General features: G+C 38.0%; 1 protein-coding gene and 1 pseudogene across 1 annotated transcript in view; both read left to right on the plus strand.

Annotated features, from left to right (window-relative positions):
• The window catches only part of ARID4B (AT-rich interaction domain 4B), a 189,265-nt gene that overhangs the window by 91,247 nt on the left and 75,226 nt on the right, over window positions 1–22,792 (plus strand). The window contains 3 exon segments of the mRNA XM_044001493.1: window positions 2,924–3,015; window positions 10,200–10,338; window positions 19,743–19,822. Of these exon segments, the coding sequence (XP_043857428.1) occupies window positions 2,924–3,015; window positions 10,200–10,338; window positions 19,743–19,822 (311 nt within the window).
• LOC122753795 lies at window positions 11,922–14,641 on the plus strand (annotated as a pseudogene).

Here is a 22,792-nt window from a genome sequence, read left to right on the forward strand (position 1 = left end):
AATGGTAGGTAGGAGGAGGTATGTATGTTCATGGGAGTTTGGGCTGGATTTCATGCCAGAACATTGAAAGAAATATGACTTAATAGAAGGGGAATACTATATCAAAGTTGCAGAAATGATGGGGCTGAAGAGTTCACCTAATGGAGGTACCTTGTCTTTCCTGACCAGAAGACCTGGGAAAGGCCTAGCTTAAAAAGGCCAAGGTCTCCCATTATATCCAGAGCCATTGTCAGTCATCCTGACATTTGTCTTGCCACTGGACTTAAGATTAATGTGGAGGAGTGAGACTGCTGACTTTGCACAGCTCTGCCTTAATTAAATCCGATTAACTTGCAAATTAAGACATCACCCTCCTGATATCATTGATCCTCTTTGAGAATGAAGGTGGCACAGTGGATAAAGCACTGGCCCTGGATTCAGGAGGATCTGAGTTCAAATCAGGCCTGAGACACTTGACACTTACTAGCTGTGTGACCCTGGGCAAGTCACTTAACCCTCATTCCCCCCCCCCCCAAAAGTAAAAGTAGAAAACGAAGGACAAACAACCAAAACAATAATAATGGTGGCACAGATGCTCAAGCCACAAACACAAAAGAGAGTGACTCCATTTACAAGCAAAGCCTCAGAGGAAAACATGGCTTGGACAAAAAAATTCAACTAGAATTCCTGGGAGAGATGACATAAGAATTAAAGAGTTAAAAATGTTTTAATAAGTGAAAGTATTTGAGGAAAAAAATTAGAAGATAAATAACAGTTATGGAAGAATTGGAAAATAATTAACAGCTTAGTAGAAGAGGTGCATGTCCTTGCCCAGTTAACAAACTCTGAAATTAAAATGAACCAAATAGAAACCAAAATTCCATGAGACAAGAAATAGTAAAGCAAACTCAAAAGACTGAAAAAAATTAAAAAGAAATGTAACTTACCTCAGCAGAAACAAATGACCTGGAAAACAAGGTCGGAAGAAAATAATTAAGAATCATTAGACTACTGGAATACAAAATGACCAAAAAGGTGCTTAGACATCATGTTTCAAGATATCTCAAAAAGAAAACTGCCTGGATTTCTTAGTACCAAGAGCAAAGTGTAAATAGAATCTACCAGTTGTTTTCTCAAAGAAACCCCCAAATACAAACTCCCAAGAATGTTATAGCCAAAATACAGAGCTTCCAAGCCAAAGAAAAAGTACTGAAAGTAGCCAGAAAAAAAAACAACTCAAGTACCAAGAAGCCAGTTGGATTCACACATGATTTAGCAGTAAAAGAGTAAGGTTGAGGGGAGTGGCTGACTCTTGAACCTCACTCTCCTCTAAGCTTGTCAGAGAAGGAAAGAATACACACACACAAATTGTGTATAGAAATACATTTCACTTAACAGGAAAATAGAAGGGAAAAGGGAAGGGGAACTAGAGGGAAGTTGTATTAAGAGAGGATTAGGCCTAAACAAAACAAACTCTGAAAATAAAAAAAATATTTATAGCTCTTTTAAGGTATCAAAGGATGATTATTTTCAGAAGTGCTTATAAATTAGGGAATGTATGAACAAGTTAGAGTATATAAACAGAATACTTTTGGGCCATAAGAAATTATGAAGGAGATGGTTTCAGAGAAACCTGAAAAAAAACTTATATGAACTGATACAGAGTGAAGTAAAGAGGACCAGGAGAACAGTTAATACAATGACAACAATATTGTAAAGACAAACAACTTGAAAGAATTAGGACCGGAAGACTAATGCTACCTACTTCTTGATCCAGAAATGAAGGACTCAGAGTACAGAATGAGACATAATTTTTTAGACATAGTTCAGTCTGGAAATTTGTTTTGTTTAACCACACATGTTTGAAACAGGAATTTTGTTTTTCTTTTGTTCTCAATTGGAGAGAGGGAGGAAGGTTTTTTGCTGATTAACATAAAATATAATTTAAATAATAGAAGCATGAAGATTAAGAAATGGCTATTCAGTTTGGTATTAGATTAAATGCCAGAAGACTCTGAAGTCTAGCAGGCTCTACCAAGCTGTGGAGGGTATGAACATTAATCTGGGGTTAGGCCTCTATGTCTCATGTCTGAAAACCAGCCAGTCTGTTTGAAGGCTCATTGCCAGGATTGGCTGAAGGGTGATACATTTTTTGAGAAACTCTCAAAGAGGGGGCATCTAGGTGGTGCAGTGGATAAAGCACTGGCCCTGGATTCAGGAGGACCTGAATTCAAATACGGCCTCAGACACTGACACTTACTAGCTGTGTGACCCTAGGCAAGTCACTTAACTCTTATTGCCTCACCTCCTCCCACCCCCCCCCCAAAAAAAATAGAAAGTCTCAAAGATCATCTACTAAGTCATAAACAGTTTCTAATAATCAGTGGAGGGAAGTACTCATCATGAAATCAGAGACCTTGAAGTCTTGAAATAGAAATAGTTGAATGCAATTTCACATATAACCTTTTCAGTAATGAAATTCATTTGTATTTCTGTGTAAAACAACAATGACAATAATATTCCTTTTTTACAGATAAAGAGAGGGTCACATATTTCTTATTATTTAACCAAGGTTACATAGAGTGACCAGGAATTTGCTGATGGATTCCAACACATAGCTCAGTATTGTATCTATTTAATTATACTTAAATTTTTTTTGGAATCACTCACCATTCTCAAAGTCAATTGGAAATTATTGTAGAGAGCCATTAATTTTTTTTGTTGTTGAGCTACTTCTTTTCAGGGAATTTGTTAATTCTTACTTGGTTTGACATTTTTGAAACTGTAGTTTGCAATCTTTAGGAGAATTATTTTCACTTTTTGTCTTGATGAATAATAGCAAAGCTATCTCAGAATTTAGGAATATTTCTAAATTATATCTCATCTTGCAAAGTTAATAACTTGCTTTTTTTCTTTTTCAATCATTTTATGTTGTTGTTCATAGACTCTAGACCAGCTTCCACTTACCAATCCTGAACATTTTGGCACACCAGTCATAGGAAAAAAAACAAACAGAGGAAGAAGATCTAATCACATGTAAGTTTGTTTCATTTTTTTAATAACAATTAGTTGTATCTGAATTCATTTCTATTTATACATATTGTATTAATTTAGTTATTTATTTATTAACTGTAAATATATTTTAGCAAATTTGTCAAACTAGTTACTAAGTAATTATTAAGGGTCTAGAAAGATTGTTTAGAAACAAGACCTTAGCCTTCACTCTAAATTAATCTAGTTTTAGCAATGAAAAGGTAATTTTAATAGATGGAGAATAATGTGAAGCTTCTTACATATGTTAATGAAATATTCAGTTTTAATGTCTGTTATTCTGGTCAAGTGCTCCTCTTCTATCCTAAGGATACTGTCTATAAATTAATCAAAGGGGAGTTTGTTCCCCTTTATCTTTACAACTCTAAACAATTTTAAATTATTAGCTAAATATTTTATAGGTAGGTAATTTATCCTTAATTTGTATTAATCCCTTTTTGGTAGCTTTGTGCATTTAAGTTATACTTATTTATTATTCTCATGGACATTATTCTTCATCAGTCACCTGAGTGGCACAATGGATAAGAGGGCTGTACTTGGAATTGGGAAGATCCGAGTTTAAATTCATTCTGAAACATTTACTAATTGTGTAACCATAGGCAAATCTTTTTAACTGCCATGAGCCTCATCTGAAAGTAGGGATACTAATAGCTCCTAGCTTAAGTAAAGTGCTTTGCAAATCTCAAAGTCCTTTTATTAATGCTAACTATTATTGTAGATGTGACATTTTAATATTGAAATCTATCCAGAGAGAAAAATTAACTTTAAAAAATTAGAAAGATTTTCTTCTCAAAAACCTGTCATGCTCTGAACATTAGATGGTACTTTGTTTTAATAGTACTGCCAGGCTGATGTTGTATTTTAAGACATTTAGTAAAAAATTAGATATTTTAATTACTATTTTCAGAATGGATGACTTAGGTGAGTGGATCTCATTTTCTATCTTCCTGTTAACTAGAGTCAAACTTTGATCTCATAGTTGTCAGTGTTCCCCTCTAGTTATGGTAGATCATAGCTCATATTGCCTATCCTCTGAACCTCTCTTCCTTGTCTTCTATAAGTGTTCCCAGAGGGATGGAGAGGGATTGGGAGTTGGCGTGGAAAAGGTCTACACCATGTGCTGGGGCCTTCCTTGAGTTTTCTCTGTCATGGATGGCTTTGTCATGGACAGCTGCTAAATCTTCCTACTCCAAGTCTAGAACTTTGTCACCTTGCTTTCATGATAATAGATTTTGATATTAATCGAATAGCTGGTGTTTTGGCTTTCTACCATGAATGGTATTAATAAGACATGTATAAAACTCTGGTATACTTTTCTTTTAAGTAGAGGATAAATTATTATGTTTACTGTTTGTAAAGAATCATTATAAATAGTGGTTAAATTTTAAAGTTTCTTTTTCTTATGGAACATTTAAGTTGCATGATGAATCATTAACATTGAGCAGTTGAACATGGTCTTTATAATATTCTCTAAATTTTCTGGTTACTATAAGACAATTTTTTTTGGTGAAGATTTTATGACTTCTATAAACACCATAGTAGCACAGTGCACACTAGATATAACACATATAGTCAAATGTATAATGAATGGCATTGTTATAACCTTAAGAGTTTAAAAAATCTCTTTTTAAATCAGGCAACTAATTAAAGGTACAAAATACTTAATCCATGAAACCAACTACTCTGTCAGTGACAACTATTCAATTTTAGTCTTCTCACAAATGACATTCCTTTGAAGAAAACCATCCATTAATTAATTTTGTTGTATAACATTTTACATATTTAGCATCATCTTAATTTTCTTTGATATTGAGTTTTGTGGGGTTTTTTTTGTTTGTTTGTTTTTATTTTTTTTTTTTAGTGAGGCAATTGGGGTTAAGTGACTTGCCCAGGGTCACACAGCTAGTAAGTGTTATGTGTCTGAGGCCGGATTTGAACTCAGGTACTCCTGACTCCAGGGTCAGTGCTCTATCCACTGTGCCACCTAGCTGCCCCTGATATTGAATTTTAATTCTTTAGAATTAAGATTTGATATAGTCCAAATTATACAAAAGACCCCAATTATAATCCACTTTTGATAGTTTATTAAAAATAATGATGAATGACTAATATGGAAATATTTTTGCATGATTACATATGTATAATCTGTATCAAATTGCTTACCCTCTCAGGATCAGGGGAGATAAGGAAGGGAGGGGGGAAATTTGGAACCCAAATTTTTTTTTTAAATGAATGTCGGGGCAGCCAGGTGGCTCAGTGGATAAAGCACCGGCCCTGGATTCAGGAGTACCTGAGTTCAAATCCGGCCTCAGACACTTAACACTTACTAGCTGTGTGACCCTGGGCAAGTCACTTAACCGCAATTGCCTCACTTAAAAAAAATGTTAAATATTGTCTTTATGCGTAATTGGGGGAAAATTAAAATATTTAAAAAGAAATGATCAAGAACAAATACTTGTTTTTCAAAATGAATAGTAAATAAAATCAAGCAATTCTTTATCCTAGTCTTTGATCGAACAGGGCAGTTCTTTCAAGTTACCCCCTTTTTAGTTTGATATGTTTCTTTAGAATACAACATAATTCAGAAACATATATTAAACACTTGCATGCAAGGCCATATCCTAGGATATGAGAATACAGAATTGAAAAATACCAGGCACCTCCATCTTCAAAGAGTTTACACTCTAATAGGAGGCTATTGTAATTCAGACAAGAGAGCCTGAACTTGGAGTAATAACAATGAGATCAAAAGGGTGAAGGAATAGATGCAAGGGGTATTGTAGAAATGAAATTGGCAGGATTTGAACACAGATTGAGGGAAAGGTGACTGGGAGAATCATAGAGCCATCAGTCGAAACAAGAGAAATTAGGAAAGGGCTGTTCTTATGGTTCGAGTTTTTTTCATCTCTTTGCCTTTTCACAGGAAGGCTGTCCTTTTTGTCTGCAGTGTCCTCCCTTCTCACCAACTACAGTCCTTCATGTGCTTCAGAGCTTACAATTATATGATACCTTAAGATTTACTGAGCACTTTACATAATTTGGTTCTTTAACATGAAGGTTTTCTTTTTTTTTTTTTTTAATTTCTTTTTTTTTTTTTTAGTGAGGCAATTGGGGTTAAGTGACTTGCCCAGGGTCACACAGCTAGTAAATGTTAAGTGTCTGAGGCCGGATTTGAACTCAGGTACTCCTGACTCCAGGGCTGGTGCTCTATCCACTGCGCCACCTAGCTGCCCCAACATGAAGGTTTTCTTAACGCCCCCACTTCAAGGGCCCCCCCTCTTCCCAGTCATCTCCTATCTCTTTTGTGTACACCTGTGTCTATGCACCTTGTCTTTCTGTACGTAGAAGCTCCTTGAGGATGCTTTTTCACTCTTATCTTTCGGTCCCTACTCCCTAAGACAGTGCTTGGCACATATTAGGCACTTAATAAATGCATAATTGATTGGTTGACTGTTGATGAAGTAATTGAGGAGAGTGTGTTGAGAGAAAAGGGAAGTGGATGGATCTTTGGGGGATGTCCAGACTTGCAGGTCTGCAAGAGGAAATCATGAAGCAAACTGAGTTAAACTTGTACTCTGATACAGCTGGCATCCTGGTACAAAATGTCATCACCTCACACCAGAACTATTGCAGAGGTCTGCAGCAGTCACTCCCCATTCCAGTCCATTCTCCACTTAGCTGCCAGAGAGCTATAGAAGCACCATGGGCTAGGCAGACCAGGCATCCGCCGCTATACTGATCACTATATCCCTTCAAACCCTAATGGAGATAGCCCAGGACCCTGACCTCAAGAGCTTTGATAATGGGAATGTTCCCAGGCCAGGGCTCACAGTTCATACTGGGAGGCAGCTCTTGCTAAAATGTAGCCTCGCACCTGTTTCTTTAGGTGCCGTTGAAGAGCCTGAAAATAAAGCTTTTGTCACCAAAGTCTTTGGAACTGTCAGATGGTTCAGCATTAGAAATAGATATCTTCTCAGTGGAGATGACATTTTACAAAAGACTTTACATTTAAGAAAACATATGACTTATCTCTTTTTCTGTTGTGTACTAAGAAGTATGAGACTTTTCCATCTGACTTGGAGTTGAAACCTTTCATTATGTGTTGTCTTTCTCCATTAGAATAGGAACTTCTTGAGAGCAGAGGCTGTCTTAATTTTCATTTTGTATCCCACGTGCTTCACACAGAGCTTCGCACCTAGTAAATGCTTATTAAATGTTTCATTCACTCACACACACATTCATAAAACCTGAGTTGTCTAGAGGCTTTAGAGGTACTGCAGATGTTGGCTGAACATGGAGAAGATACAGTAGGACTGTCCCCCTCAGTCAGTAAACCTCCTTCAGGCCAGGCACAAGGCACCAAGGATATATGTAGAAAGAATGAAACCATCCCTACTCACAAGGTACCTAGATTCTGATAGGGGAGTCAAATTCATATAGAATATAGAGAGAGGGTAAATACAAAGTATTTTGAGAGTGAGAGCACTAGCAGTTGGGATCAGGAGAGGCTTCATGTAAGAGGTAGTACTTAAGCTGAAGCTTGCAGATAGGAATTCCATATGAAGAGGCAGTGGATATTATAAAGAAATCCATTCTAGGCATGGGGAGAGGGGGTGAATGATTTCTGAGGCCTAAGAGATTGGTTGTGATGAGGTAAAGAGAAAAGGACAGTTTGGCTGCATAGCAGAGTCCGGGATGGGGAGAAGTATATTAGGAGACTCAAAGATTGGGGCCAGGGTATGAAGGACTTAAAAAAAGCTAAACAGTGGAGTGTATAGTTTATCCTAGAGGTAGTAGCGAGCTGTTGGTATTTATTGAGAAGGAGAATGGCATTGTCAGATCTGTATTTAAGGAACATCACTTTGGCAGAAGTTTAGAAGTGAGACCAGAGTAGGAGAGAATTGAGACAATTGAGATCAGTTAGGAGGACATTTTAGGCAAAAATTGGTGAGGACCTGAATTAAGGTGGTTACCTATTCAGGTAGAGAGAGTTGGTTAGATGTGAGAGCTTACAAACCACTAAAGCATGCATGGCAACCCCCCCCCCGCCAGCCATACTTTCCCCATCATGTACTTATGAAGTTCATTTTTTGAACCCAAGTGTAAGATATTCATCCTTATTAAATTTATTTTTAATAAACATTGATTCTCTCCCACTAAAAATCACTGACTCCGTAGTAAATGCCTGTACCAATAAACCACTGCTCATAACTGTTAAGCTCCTCCAACTTGGCTCTTATCTAGTAGCTACAGTGACACCTTGAATCTACATGATCTTGCACCTCACCCCCGCCCTTCTTTCCCCTCTTCCCTCTTTGTCTTTGTGTCCTCTCTCTCCCCTTTCAGTTTCACTTGAAACACACCATATTTCTTCTCCTGACTTCAAAGCAAGGAAGACCTTAGTTTAGATCCTACCTCTGACACATAAGGCTTTGTGACTCTGGGCAGATCACCTACCCTCTTAGTTACTGAGGCTGTTCTCTAAGACTTTAAGTTTCTGAGAGCATGCTGATTTTTCTTGGTAGAGGAAACAACTGAAACAGAAAGGTCCCTATACTAATGAAAGCACATGTCCAGTTCCTTTTCTAAATTTAATTTCATTATTATTGATTTAATTATTTATTATTATTATTATTTAATTTCCATCCAGTTCTATATAAAATTTTTGACCTTTTTGGATTTGATCACACAGTTTTTTAGTTGCTTCTTTCACCTTTATTGCAAATTTGATAAACATTCCATTCATGTTGTTATCAAAGTCATTAATAAAAGTGTTAAACAAGTTCAGTGCCAAGCACAGATCTCTGGCACCCACTATTAGATACCTTCTGAATTGACATCAGACCATTAAAGACTCCTCTTTGGGTTTGGTCAGTTATCCAGTTCTGAATCCACCTAACTATAGTATTACTTACACATATCTCCCATCTTGTCATCAAGAATAGTATGGGTGACTGTGTTGTTGCTTAAACCTAGGAGACTGTAAAGTGTATCTCCAAGATTGCTTTCACTGACCAATCTAGTAACCCTATTAAAAAAGAGAAATGAGGTTAGTTTGGCTTGCTATCTTCTTTTTCATTATTTTTGAATGTTTTATTAATGGTCTTTTCTTTTTCTTAACTTTACTGTCACTTACACATGCTTCTTCCCTCTCGCAATAGGTATTTCTTTTAAAGTACATTAGTACAGTGACACAGTGGATAAAGAGGTGACTTCCAGATCAGGAAGGCCTGGCTTTACATCCTGTGTCTACCACCTACTGTTGTGTGACTGTGGACATCAGTGCATCACATGACCCTTTAAGACTATATACAATATGTTGTTCTGCTTTAGTAGACAGTGTTCTTCATTGGGAGGTCCTCACACAGATAAAAATCAGAGATATGGCCCAAAAATGGGAAGAAAAAACAAAGCCACAACAAATCAACACATTAGTCATAGCCGGAAATGCATTCCTTGGTCTGTACCTCTAATCCAACACTGCCAAGAAGCAGGAAACACAGTTAAGTCCACTGTTTTGTGGTTTGTCCACCTGCTATATTCCCCTTTTTAAAAAAAATTGAACAATTTTTTCATCTCTAGCTAGAGCAATTTTATGGAAGCCAAGGGTTAAGAGAAGATCATTGAGGGGACAGCTAGGTGGCGCAGTGGATAGAGCACCAACCCTGGAGTCAGGAGTACCTGAGTTCAAATCTGGCCTCAGACACTTAATACTTACTAGCTGTGTGACCCTGGGCAAGTCACTTAACCCCAATTGCCTCACCAAAAAAAAAAAGAAAAGAAAAGAAAAAGAGAAGATCATTGAAGCCAAGGCCATTTGGTGGAAAAGAGCCCCGTTAAAAGGTAGTCTACAAAATATGAGCCTTGTGCTTTCTGATGCTACAGTAGCCAACAAATTCTAAAAGGTAGATGGCCCGTAAGCTTTCTGATACTATACTTTAAAAAAGTATTTTATTTAAAATTTTGAAGGGGTTTTTATGTTAACCTTATGCTTGTTTTGCTTTTTACACTTTATTGATTTTAGGAAATTCAGTCAATTTTGTGGAAAGGGTATAAAACTTTTTTTAAAAAATACCAAAGTTTGTTAACCTAACATAATCATTGTTTATGAATGTATTTTGGGGGAGTCAGATATGAAGGTCTCAAATATAATGATCTTTCTCCTATAGACCAGAGGAAGAATCTTCATCATCCTCTAGTGACGAAGATGAAGATGATAGGAAACAAATTGATGAGCTACTAGGAAAAGTTGTATGTGTAGACTATATAAGCTTGGATAAAAAGAAAGCTCTGTGGTTTCCAGCACTGGTAAGTAATTCTTAATGTAAAGAGATTTAATTTTGAGTTTTCTGACTATGAAGGGGAAATATTGGCACTTTGGAAGATGTGGAGAATAGTATTCTTTATACCAGTTGGTTAACATAGGTTTTATTTTGGTTGCTTTGTTTTGTTTTAGTCATAAAATAATAATCTTTACATAAACAAGAATAAAATATAAATTAGACTTAAATGTATTTCTGTAAATCTCATTGCAATTTAGAAATGGATTGGAGGGGCAGCTAGGTGGTGCAGTGGATAAAGCACTGGCCCTGGATTCAGGAGGACCTGAGTTCAAATCCAGCCTTAGACACTAGACACTTACTAGCTGTGTGACCCTGGGCAAGTCACTTAACCCTCATTGCCCAGCAAAAAAATAAAAAACAAACACAACCCCCCCCCCCAAAAAAAATAAATAAATGGATTGGAATAATTTTTTAAAATTTCCTTAAAACATATTAACTATTTATTACAAATAATAACTTTTTCCCTTTCTTTTCCTTGCCATTCAGTTTACTTCAATTTAGCCAGCATTTATTAAGCGCCTACCATGTGTAAAACACTGAAGTACTGTGTACCATGTGTAAAATACTGGGCTACAAAGAGAAAAGTAACAGTCGCTATCTTTAAAGACCTTATAGCCCACTTTGTGTACATGTTAAAATAGTTGATATCTAAACCTCATGACTTACTTATGGTTGTGTGACTAAATAGCGACAAGCTTTCTAAACAGTAGCTAAATCTGTATTATGTTCTTTTCTTTCCCCATGCTGATTCTGAAATGCAAAGAAATAGAGACAGTGGAGCTGGACTTTTGTCTTTAGACCAAAAAATTAAAAACCTCTTATAAATCAAGAGTTGTACTTCTACATTTATCAATATTTTGATTTCTTTTATAAAATGTTTGCTACATTTGTGACTTTGAGTACCAAAATACCCTTTCATTAGTGTGAATATGGAATTGTCATGTTAAGGGGGATAAAAATACTTTCTAAAATTGGCCTTCATTTATATTTACTGGCTTTTGCTTTCCAGAAGCCTCTCATATTAGCTGTTAGAAAGATACTATAACTATTATCTTTGGACAGTATTTGCTAAGGAAAATAAGGATGTTAAAAGGTCATAGTAGGTAACATGAACCTCCTTTTAACAAATAAAATAAATTAGAAGGTGATTTATTTACTCATCTGTTGACTTCTTTAAGCAAGGCTACTTCTTTCTGGGGATTTTTTTCCCCCTGAGTTTATTTTTCATTATTGCTATCTTTACCTCTCCCAAACAACTGGAAGGACTAAATGACTTCGGATTTTCTGTTGAAATATTAGAATCATTCTCACTCTTTATTATTTTATATTAATAAATGGAAACTTCCGGCAGCTAGGTGGAACAGTGGATAAAGCACCAGCCCTGGATTCAGGAGTACCTGAGTTCAAATCCGGTCTCAGACACTTGACACTTACTAGCTGTGTGACCCTGAGCAAGTTATTTAACCCCCATTGCCCCGCAAAAAAAAAAAAAAAAAAAAAAAAAAAGGAAACTTCCTTCATATGTCAGGGAGAAAAAAAGTTTTGTTGTTATAGACTTTGCCTTTTTGGAAGCACAGTTATCTCTGTAGTCACCTGTTGTAAAAATTTTTATTAAGAATGTCCAAGTAGAGGAAGCGACCTGGAGAAGCAAGATGGCCACTGCTGGGGGTGGCGGAGGAGCCGCCTCTGGGGGCTGGCGAACCTGCCTCCTCTTTTGCTTCGTTCCTCTGCTGGCAGCTTTGTGCCAAGCAAATTCAGTGGAGAGGAAGATCTACATCCCCTTGAATAGAAAAGCTCCCTGTGTCCGCCTGCTCAATGCCACTCACCAGATTGGCTGCCAGTCTTCCATTAGTGGGGACACATGAGTAATCCATGTAGTGGAAGAGGAGGAAGACCTGAAATGGGTCCTAACTGATGGCCCTAACCCACCCTACATGGTATTACTGGAAGGCAACCTTTTTACCAGGAAGCTGATGGAGAAGCTGAAGGGAACCAAACGAATCTCTGGTCTTGCTGTGGCTCTTGCCAAACCCAGCCCTGTAGATGGTTTTTCTCCCAGTGTTGAGTGCCCTAATGATGGGTTCGGTATCTACTCTAACTCCTATGGGTCAGAGTATGCACACTGCAAACAACTAAAGTGGAACCCACTAGGCAATGGGTTAGCCTATGAGGATTTTGACTTCCCCATCTTTCTGCTAGAAGATGAGAATGAAACGCAAGTTATCAAGCAGTGCTGTTGGGACCACAACCGGGGAGTGAATGGATCTGCTCCAGCCTACCCACTGTGCAATGCAGCTTTTCTCACACATGTACGCCGTCACTAGCACAGTCACCTGCATGTGGCGTAGTGCTATCCAGAGCACATTCAGCATCAACCCAGAAGTTGTCTGTGACCCCCTGGCTAACTTCAACGTGTGGAACACATTGAATCCTTTGAATGCATCTGGGAAGTTAGAGCCTGGGGACAAGGTGATCATCGCTGCCACCAGGTTGGACAGTCGTTCATTCTTTTGGAATGTGGCTCCTGGGGCTGAGAGTGCTGTTGGTTCCTTCATCACCCAGCTGGCTGTGGCTGAAGCTCTGCAGAAGGCGCCAGATGTACCGGAATGTTATGTTTGTCTTCTTCCAAGGGGAGACTTTTGATTACATCAGTAGCTCACGGATGGTGTATGATATGGAAAAGGGCAAGTTTCCTGTCTAGCTAGAAAACATACACTCATTCGTGGAACTTGGACAGGTAGCCTTGAGGAATTCTTCAGACTTGTGGATGCACACAGATCCCATATCTCAGAGAGATGAGTCCATCTATACCGAGGTCCAGAATCTCCTGACCGTACTGAAGAATAGCAGCACTGGTGTCCCTAATGTGACAATGCAAGAGGCAAACCGACAACATTCTCTTCCACCATCCTCCCTGCAAAGGTTTCTCTGTAGCCAAAACATCTCTGGTGTTGTGCTTATTGACCACCCTGGCTCCTTTTATAACAGGTATTATCAGAGTGTCTATGATACCTCTGAAAACATTGGTCTGAAGTATCCTGCATCCCTGACACCTGATGAGGCTATGGACTTTGTGACTGACACGGCCAAGTCCTTGGCAGCTGTGGCCACAGTGCTGGGATGTGCACTATACTAGCTAGCAGGGGGAAGCAACCACACCGCTGTTGAGGCTGATCCAATAACGGTCTCTCGCTTGCTCTATGGATTCCTGGTTAAAGCCAACAACTCATGGTTCCAGTCAGTTATCAGGAAGGACCTGAAGGTGTTCCTAGGAGATGGGCCCCTCCAGCATTACATTGCCGTCTCCAGCCCCATCAACACCACCTATGTGGTGCAGTATGTGCTGGCAAACTTGACTGGCACTGTGGTCAATCTTACCCGGGAGCAGTGCCAAGACCCAAAGAAGGCCCAAGATGCCAAAAAGGATCTGTATGAGTATGCATGGGTCCAAGGCCCCATGGACTCCAGTGGGACAAGTAGGCTCCCCCAGTGTGTGCACTCCACAGCACGACTGGCCAAGGCTGTCTCCTGCCTTTGAGCTGCAGCAGTGGGGATCCTCTGAATATTCTACCTGGACAGAAAGCCGCTGGAAAGACATTTGTGCTCGCATTTTTCTTGTAGCCAGCAAGGAACTTGAGTTTGTCACCCTGATTATGGGCCTCAGCATCCTCTTTATCTCTCTCATCGTTACCTACTTCATCAATGCCAAAGCTGACATCCTGTTCACCACCCCTCGAGAGCCGGGAGCCGTGTCTTACTAAGGATGGGAGACCAAGTCCTTCCCTGCCAGTTCCCCGAATCCTTTCCTGGATGGACAGTCTCCTTCCAGGGCACAAACCACTAGGTCGACACTGGAAATTCCCCTGGCCCAGGGCAGACTGAGTCTAATGGGCAGGAGCGGAACTGTCCTACACAAGAGACAGACCAGCAGACAAATATTACCTCCCTTTTCTTCCTCCTCCTCCTCCTCCTTTCCTCCCCCCCCCCCCATTCTGGAATTACAAAAGGAGGTTACCATCTCCTGTAACTTTCCTTTTTTGCTCCATGCCTTCCCTTCCTCTCCTGTCCTCACCCTTCTCCCTTACCCACCACTCCCCTACCAGGAATAAGGGGCTGGGGGGCAAAGGGAGGGAATTCTTGTATTGAATAATGTGGTTCTCCTAAGCTAGGATGGAAGGAAACCTTTGTGGGCTGAGCTTGATGCCTCTTTCCCAGTGTACTTCTTCCCAGCCCCTAGATGGCAAATCTAGGGTTGGAGTGCCACAGGATGGGAGTTCCCTCTTTGACCAGTGATGGTCAATTGTATTTTTTTTTCTTAAATTGTAATATCTTTTGTTGTTGGTTTTGTACATATATAAATAGTCAATTTAATTAAAACAGATTATCCCATGTAAAAAAAAAAAAAAAGAATGTCCAAGTACTTGCATGAACTGATGATGAGTGAGATGAGCAGAACCAGGAGAACATTGTACACAGTATCATTAACATTATGTGTTGATCGACTGTGATAAACTTGATTCTTCTCAGCAATATGATGGTCCAAGATAGTTCCAAAGAACTCATGATGGAAAATGCTCTCCAAATCCAGAAAAAAAAAAAAAAGAAGTGTGGAATATGGATGCAGAACCATACTATTTCTTTTGTTTTTGGTGCTGTTGTTTTTCTTTTTTGAGGTTTTTCCTTTTTGCTCTGATTCTTCTTTCACAGCAAGACTAATGCAGAAATATGTTGAATGTGATTGTACATATATAACCTATATCAGATTATTTGCTGTCTTGGGGATGGGGGAGAGAGGGAGGGGAAAAAAATTGAAACTTAGAAATCTTATGAAAACAAATGTTGAAAACTATCTCTACATGTAACTGGAAAATAATAAAATACTTTTATTTAAAAAAAAAAAAAGAATGTCCATGTAGATATCTTCATGAAGTAACTAAGAAAAGTTGAAACCTGCTAGGAATGACTCACCAACATTCTGAACACAGTGTATTCTGCCCCCCATTGCTATAAAAAAAAGTTTAATAATGAACAAATTAGTGACTTTTCTTCATTCCATGTTTGCTTGTGTGACCTAATATCTCTTATTAACAATACAGTTATCTTTAAATTGGTTTTAAAAGACAACAGAATCATAATTGTAAAGCTGGAAAGGACCTTAGAGGTCCCAACCATTTCATTTAACATATGAGGAAATTGAGGCTCAGGGAGATTAAATTATTTACCCAAGGTCACAAAGGTAATAAGTATCAGAAATGGGATTTGAGTCCAAGTCCTCTAGGTGTACAGCCAGTGTCCTTTCTACTGTACAAATATTTTCTTGGTATTTTTTGAAAAAGAAAATTAGCTAAGGTAAATTTTCCTATCAGAAACTTTATTGAAGTTCAAAAAATCTTATGAGAGTCCACAGACTCAGACAGCCCCCAGAAAAGTTTGTTCAGTCTCAGTACCAGTCCCTTTACTCTTTGGTTGTAGTGTTCTTTTTACCATCCTTTATGGAACATTGAATGCTGGTGTAATTTGTCCTTTTTTCTCCGTTTTTTCTATTAGTATTTATATTTGTATGTATTAGTCTTATCAGGGGTTTTTCAGACCATAATTTTAATAAGCAACTTTAATATAAACTTGGAAATAAAATATTAAGTAACATACTTTCTCTCTCTCTCCCTTTGTCCCCCTTCACAACTGTCACACCCCCTTAATCCAAGTGATTATGTGCATTTTTTGAACATTTATTGAATGATTCTGTGTCATTTCCATGCTAGTGAGACAAGCTTAATTTGTTGGGAAAATAGGACTAAGTACATAATAGTATGATAGCTGACATTCATATAACTCTTTCTATGTGTGTGATCAGCATTATACAAATTTATCTCATTTGATCCAACAATAACCCTACAAGGTGGTAGGTGCCTTCATTTTACAGATGAGGAAACTGAAGCAAACAGAGATTAATTGACTTGCCCATGGTTGCACAACTAGTAAGTTTCTGAGGTCAGATTTGAAGTCAGATCTTCTTGAGTGTGGGCCCTTAATCACTGCATCCCCTAGCTGCTTTTAAGTTCACATATTAATGTAAAATGTTTCTTGCAATCCCCAGTAGATTTTCTTGCAGTTGTGGGAATAAAAATACATTTAAGCTTTTCCGATAACATTGTCCATAGAGGCAGACTGAAAGAGTAAGTAGAGTGCTTGGATTTAGAATCAGAAATGGGATTAAAACCCCATTTCTGACACTTATTTAGTCGTTTTTAGTGGTGTCCAACTCTTTGTGACTCCATTTGGGGTTTTCTTGGTAAAGACACTTGAGCGGTTTGTCATTTGCTTCTCCAGCTCGTTTTACAGATGAGGAGACTGGGGCCAACAGAGTTAAGTGACTTGCCCTAGGTCACACAGCTGGTAAGTGTCAAGTGTCTGAGGATGGATTTGAACTCAGGTCCTCCTGAATCCAGGGCCAGTGCTTTATCCACTGCACCACCTAGCTGCCCATTTGTCCTTAATTCTTGAAGAGGACCATGACCTTGGGGTGATGTCATGATTTTCAGTGAATTCCATTTAAGTGAGGGAAGGCTGTATGAGGTCATGAACCTCACTTTCTCCTCCAGAACTATCTGGGTCCAGTGGCAAGATATACATCAGGACAATTGGAGATGGCCCAAGATGTTTGAGGCAATTGGGGTTAAGTGACTTGCCCAGAGTCACACAGCTAGTAAGTGTCTGAGGCCAGATTTGAACTCTGGACTACAGTGCCAGCACTATCCATTGTGCTACCTAGTGGCCCTTCTGACACATAGCATCTTATCTATTGATCCTGAAGGAATTGAAATTTTCTGAGCTTCAGTTTCTTATCTGTAAAAAGGGTTTAGTAGGGGCAGCTAGGTGGCACAGTGGATAGAGCACCAACCCTGGAGTCAGGAGTACCTGAGTTCAAATCCGGCCTCAGACACTTAACACTTACTAGCTGTGTGACCCTGGACAAGTCACTTAACCCCAATTGCCTCACTTAAAAAAAAAAAAGGGTTTAGTAGTAAAGCCTGTATTACTATTGTGAGAATCAAATGAGATAATGTATGTACAGTATTTTGCGAACCATAAAACTCTGGACGTGTCAGCTGTTAATAATTACCCATGGCAGCTTCTCATTAATTCATACTATCTTATAGGTAATATTACCTTACAACAAAGTGCTTTAGCTACCAAATAATTAAACTTTGTACAGAACTCAGACTGAATTTTACCAAATACCTTTTAATGATGAATAGTATCAAGTTCTAGTGGCATGTGCCCCCTTGTTTGAAGTATAATAAAAGACAGATTCATATGTTATGGCCAACATCTCTTCTTAGAGAACTCTATATATTGTATACTCTGGGTATGGTTTGGAATTATTGTATATATTAAAAGTATATCATCAGTTATGCAGTATAAAATGCCTTTTTACCATCATACTGTCTTTGGTGAAATTAATATGCAATTTATGAATTATGGAAACTTATCATCTCAGAGACTAGCTGTTCTTACAATAAGTTTGATATAGGCCCTGTAGAGAATATATGTACAACAGGAGGAGAGACAGGTACATTTAAGTCCATGGTTTTCTTGTGATGGCAACTATATAGGCCACAATTGCTAGACACAGTCCAGTTTCTTCCTCTCTCCCTTCTAAAAGTTTTCTTTTTCTTTCACTAAGTCTGATGGCATGGTCAGAATCCATCCACCTGTGGCCTAGCACAATTACTGGATGTCTCGAAACCATGAGATGTGGTATGATAACCTTTCCATAACATTTTCAGGTGTCATGAACACATTACTAAATTTGGCTTTGATCCAGACACATGGTGGTAAGAAGTGTTATAGATTGCATAACTACCTCAACCCTCTATTATATAAAGGAGGGAATGTAATGGAATGTATTAAATTTGATCACTGACAACGCTATGCTAAGGTTTAGTAAAAATCCAGCAATTCAGACAGTTAAAGAGAACTCCTTGTGAATATCTGTGTGCTTTAATAAATGTTTAATGCCCAAAGACTGGTGCTGAATCTTCTAATTTAAGGTGATCACACAATATAGATTTTAAATATCACAATATAATTTCATTGGGCCCTGAAAAGTAAAATCCATAGCAATTTGAAAAAAATTAATCTATACATTAAAAACCAAATGGCTAGAAAACTCAGCCCAATCCTTTCACAACTTACTTCTGAAGAGGTCCTTAATGTTAACACCAGAGTCATAGGAAAATAAAAATTGTGTATATAGCTTGAGTGCCTCCAACAGATGTATGGTGTGTGTGGGGGGGGGGGGGTAGATACACACACACATGCTTTAATGAAAGAACAGTCTACAGTGTATTACACTGAAGGTCTGAAGCATGTTACTCTAAGCTTGTATGGATGGTTTATAGACAAGAATCACAAAAAGTGTGAAGGCATGGGGAAGTTATAATTTGTATTGGTGAAAACTTACCCTTTCACTTCCACCTCTTAGTTTCCCTGGCTTCCTTTAAGTCTCAATTCAGATTATACCTTCTGCAGGAGGTCTGTCCCGCTCCCCCAGCTGCTTGTGTCATCATCTCTGAGATCACCTTCCATCTACTCTTTATATATTTATCTTTTATGTATCTACTTATATGTTCTCTTCCCCAGTAGAATGTTTATTCCTTGAGGGAAAAGGCTGATTTTATATTCCTTTGTATCCACAGCATCTAGCATGTGATAAGCTCGTTATAAATTGTTGATGACTGGCTAGGACAAGATCCACTTTAATGAGATCACAGATCCATTAAAGAGGTTCTAATGTACATTGAATTTACACATCTGTGTGCTTATTATGTATATATACACACATATATATGTTATATACAAATATAATATTAGTGTTATATGCATAGACACACATACAGATATGACTAGTAGAAACTTTTTTTGTTTACTCAGAACTCAGACTTATAAAAGTATATGAAAAATATGATATTCTGGAATTATCTAGATAATTCGTTTTCTGATCTCTCATCTCATACCTCTTTTCCTTTTCCTTTTCCAGCCTTATGTGAATTCCTCTAGTGACTATTTCCACCCTTGTTACAGTTCCAACTCAGTTCTCCATTCTTGTATAGACCTTGAGCTCTTGTCTCTATTTTCATTCTCTCCCCCCCCCCCCCCCCCCGCCCTTAAAAGCACAGGCACAACCCTGAGCCAAACCGTGAATAAATCAGAGCTTGGTAGGAGAGACAGGGCCAGATAAATGAATATCAATAGTGCCTCCATATAAAGTGAGTGATCATTTCTTTGACAGGTTGGCATATTTATATGTAAATTTTTAAATTCTCATGTATTTTGATTCTTTTATTTTATGTGATTATTTTCAAGGTGGTTTGCCCAGATTGCAGTGATGATATTGCAGTAAAGAAGGATAATGTCCTAGTTCGCTCTTTCAAAGATGGCAAATTGTAAGTAAATTTGTATTTAAAAAATCTCCACATACAATTTCTTATAGCATTAACATGCTGAATTGTTTTTAACAATACTACTGTTTGGGGTGACATTTCATTTCAAGTTTAGCAAAAATTATTGTTTTTCAACTCTTCATCCACTTAACCCAAAAATAGTAAAGGAGAGTTGCCAGGTTATATAGGGTTTTACATCCATTAGTTAATGATCTAATCTAGTCACAAGATATATTATCCCTTTGCTTATCTTGATTTTGGTTTTTGTTTCTAACATAGTTCCCTATTAGCTGTCTTCTCTTACTACTGTCAACAGAGTTATAATGAAGCATGGCTGAAATTTTCAATATGGTTTTTGTAAATAATATTTTTTTCTGTCTTGTATAAAATATCTATCTGTATGACTTTATAATCTCAAGTTATTTTCAGTGTTTATAGTGACATCTGTTGGCTGAAATTATAGTCTTTGGAATGTACTGCTAAATTGAGACATCTGCTGTTAGGCTTAATATATTTTACGTAGGCTATGTATTAGTTTGTGAATGATTTTTTTCATGTAGAAATTCCTCATAGTTGAACTTTGAATCATGTATTTGTTTTAATTTAATGATTATACAAAAGAACATGTGCACAACTATAGCAATATAACGAAGACAATAGTAGAAGATAATCAAACACAAGTCTTACAAATTGGTTTTAAAGTGTTAAATTTAAAGAATGTCTCTTATTTTTAAAAAGTAAGCTTCAAAGGTAGATAGTGACATAAATTGCCAATTGAACTTACTTTATTAGATATTTTCTTTAACTTCTTTTTGAGACCGTTTTTGTAGGGATTTTTTTGGGAAGTGACTCATACACTGACTATAGCTATTAAAAATATCAGTAACAGGGGTGGCTAGGTGGCACAGTGGATAAAGCACCAGCCCTGGATTCAGGAGTACCTGAGTTCAAATCTGGCCTCAGACACTTGACACTTACTAGCTATGTGACCCTGGGCAAGTCACTTAACCCCCATTTCCCCACAAAAAAAAATATCAGTAACAAAAATATTAAATATTTAGAGAGTCAATCTGTTTGGCTTTTTTAAAGGTTAAGTTTTATATAAGGTGTCTCTATCGTGGTGGTAGCAGGGTCTGTTCTGGTGTGTTCAGCCTTGCAAGTTCAGAAGTTTGATTTTTTTTAATTGGTTCATCCAGGAATAATTAAGCTTCAGGAGACATATTGACTCTAAATCAATTAATGACTCATATACAGAGCAGTAGTGGAGGTACAAAGATAAATAATTGTGGTTCCTACCCTCAAAAAACTTAACTATTAGAAATGAAAACATATGCACTAAAGGGGCAGCTAGGTGGCACAGTGGATAGATCCCTAGAGTTAGGAGGACCTGTTCAAATCGGGCCTCAGACACTTGACACTTTACTAGCCATGTGATCCTGGGCAAGTCACTTAACCCCAATTGCCCCCCCCCCCCCGCAGAAAACCCCCAAACAAATTGAAAAAACCACAAACCATATACACTAATAAATATACCAATTAGAATAAATTAATAGGAGGAATATAATATGCTTTGCAGTTAAAGAGATTGTTCCCTTCAGGACACGAAATTATAGAACTAAAGGTTGAATGGAAAGCATAAAAATTTAAAGTGGATGCTACTGAAAAGATGGATATTTCTATGAAGTTAATTTATCCACTGTAGGGACCAGTTTTTAATTGGGGAGTGTTAGCTAGGCAGTTCACCACAATACTGGGGCAAGGAAGGAGACCGGCGGCCTCTCTCAAAACAGAGCAGGATTTATTTAACAAGAACGAACTTTAAAAAACACAAACAGGATCAGTAGGATCAAGGGAAAGGAAATAAAATGGGGAAAAGGGAAATTATACAACCTGAACAACACTACCGCCCAGGAATCAGCTGAGAACACACAGCAGCGTCCTGTCGCCTTCCAGCTTCGAGCTAGAATCCCAGAAAACCTCCTTTCTTCCCAGCAGACCCCAGGCTGACCACACACAGCCCCCAACCAATTGGCTGGCCTCTCTGACAGTCACATGACTGCCCTCACTAGACTTCTAATCATTATAATTTTGACATGAGGTGCCAGCACCATGGCAACGGCTACAACCAGTGGGTGGAATACCGTGCAGTTTGCAGAGCCCCAGGCCGGTGCCTGCACCATTTGTTTTTAATTCTAGCCAAAAAATGGGGTCATAAAAATCTCAAATAACAATTCTTTACACCTCTATTTATGATATTAAACCATAATTTTAAAAAAGTGACTCGAATAGGAAAATATTAATGTCCAGAGCCGCATTCTCCCAAGTCAGGCCCAATCTGTATGCCCAGTGGTATAGCTGTTAGAAGTATGGGTTCAGCCAAATAAAGGGTGGGAAGATGAGTCAAATCTCACCCAGGCAGTAGCCATGGGGCTTGTCTCTAACTACTTTAACCTGGGTATTTATAAGCTGCAGTTGACCAGATGCACTATGAAATTCCTTCTGCTCCCTAGTTACTTATCCTTTGTCCGCCATATCTCCTTGTGGCCGGACAGGTACCTCTTAGAGGGTAAGCTCTATGTTCTGGGACAGTAACCAGTAGGTAAAAGCTTCACCCCTATCTGTTTAGGTTGGAGAATGAACTACACAGGGTGTGTGTGTGTGTCTGTATGTCTCTGTGTCTGTCTGTGTCTTTGTAATTTATAAATAATTATACTTATGTTGGGGGTATATACTCAGAAAATGTTTATTGATACAGATGCACTTTAAAAAATGTTTGAAGTCCACTGAAAATACACAGTACTGATCATTAAAATTGTTGCCTCTCCCTTAGATACAGTAATAGAGACACACTGGGAAAAATCAATATTATTTCTTTTAAAAATATGTTATAGTATAAAAATATATTCAGTGTATAACAGTACCCCTCTATAAGCATCTATAATTACCATGTTTAAATGTCTAAAATTATAGCTT

This window comes from Dromiciops gliroides, chromosome 4 (assembly GCF_019393635.1).
Source record: "Dromiciops gliroides isolate mDroGli1 chromosome 4, mDroGli1.pri, whole genome shotgun sequence".
In the NCBI taxonomy this organism is placed as follows: Eukaryota; Metazoa; Chordata; class Mammalia; order Microbiotheria; family Microbiotheriidae; genus Dromiciops; species Dromiciops gliroides.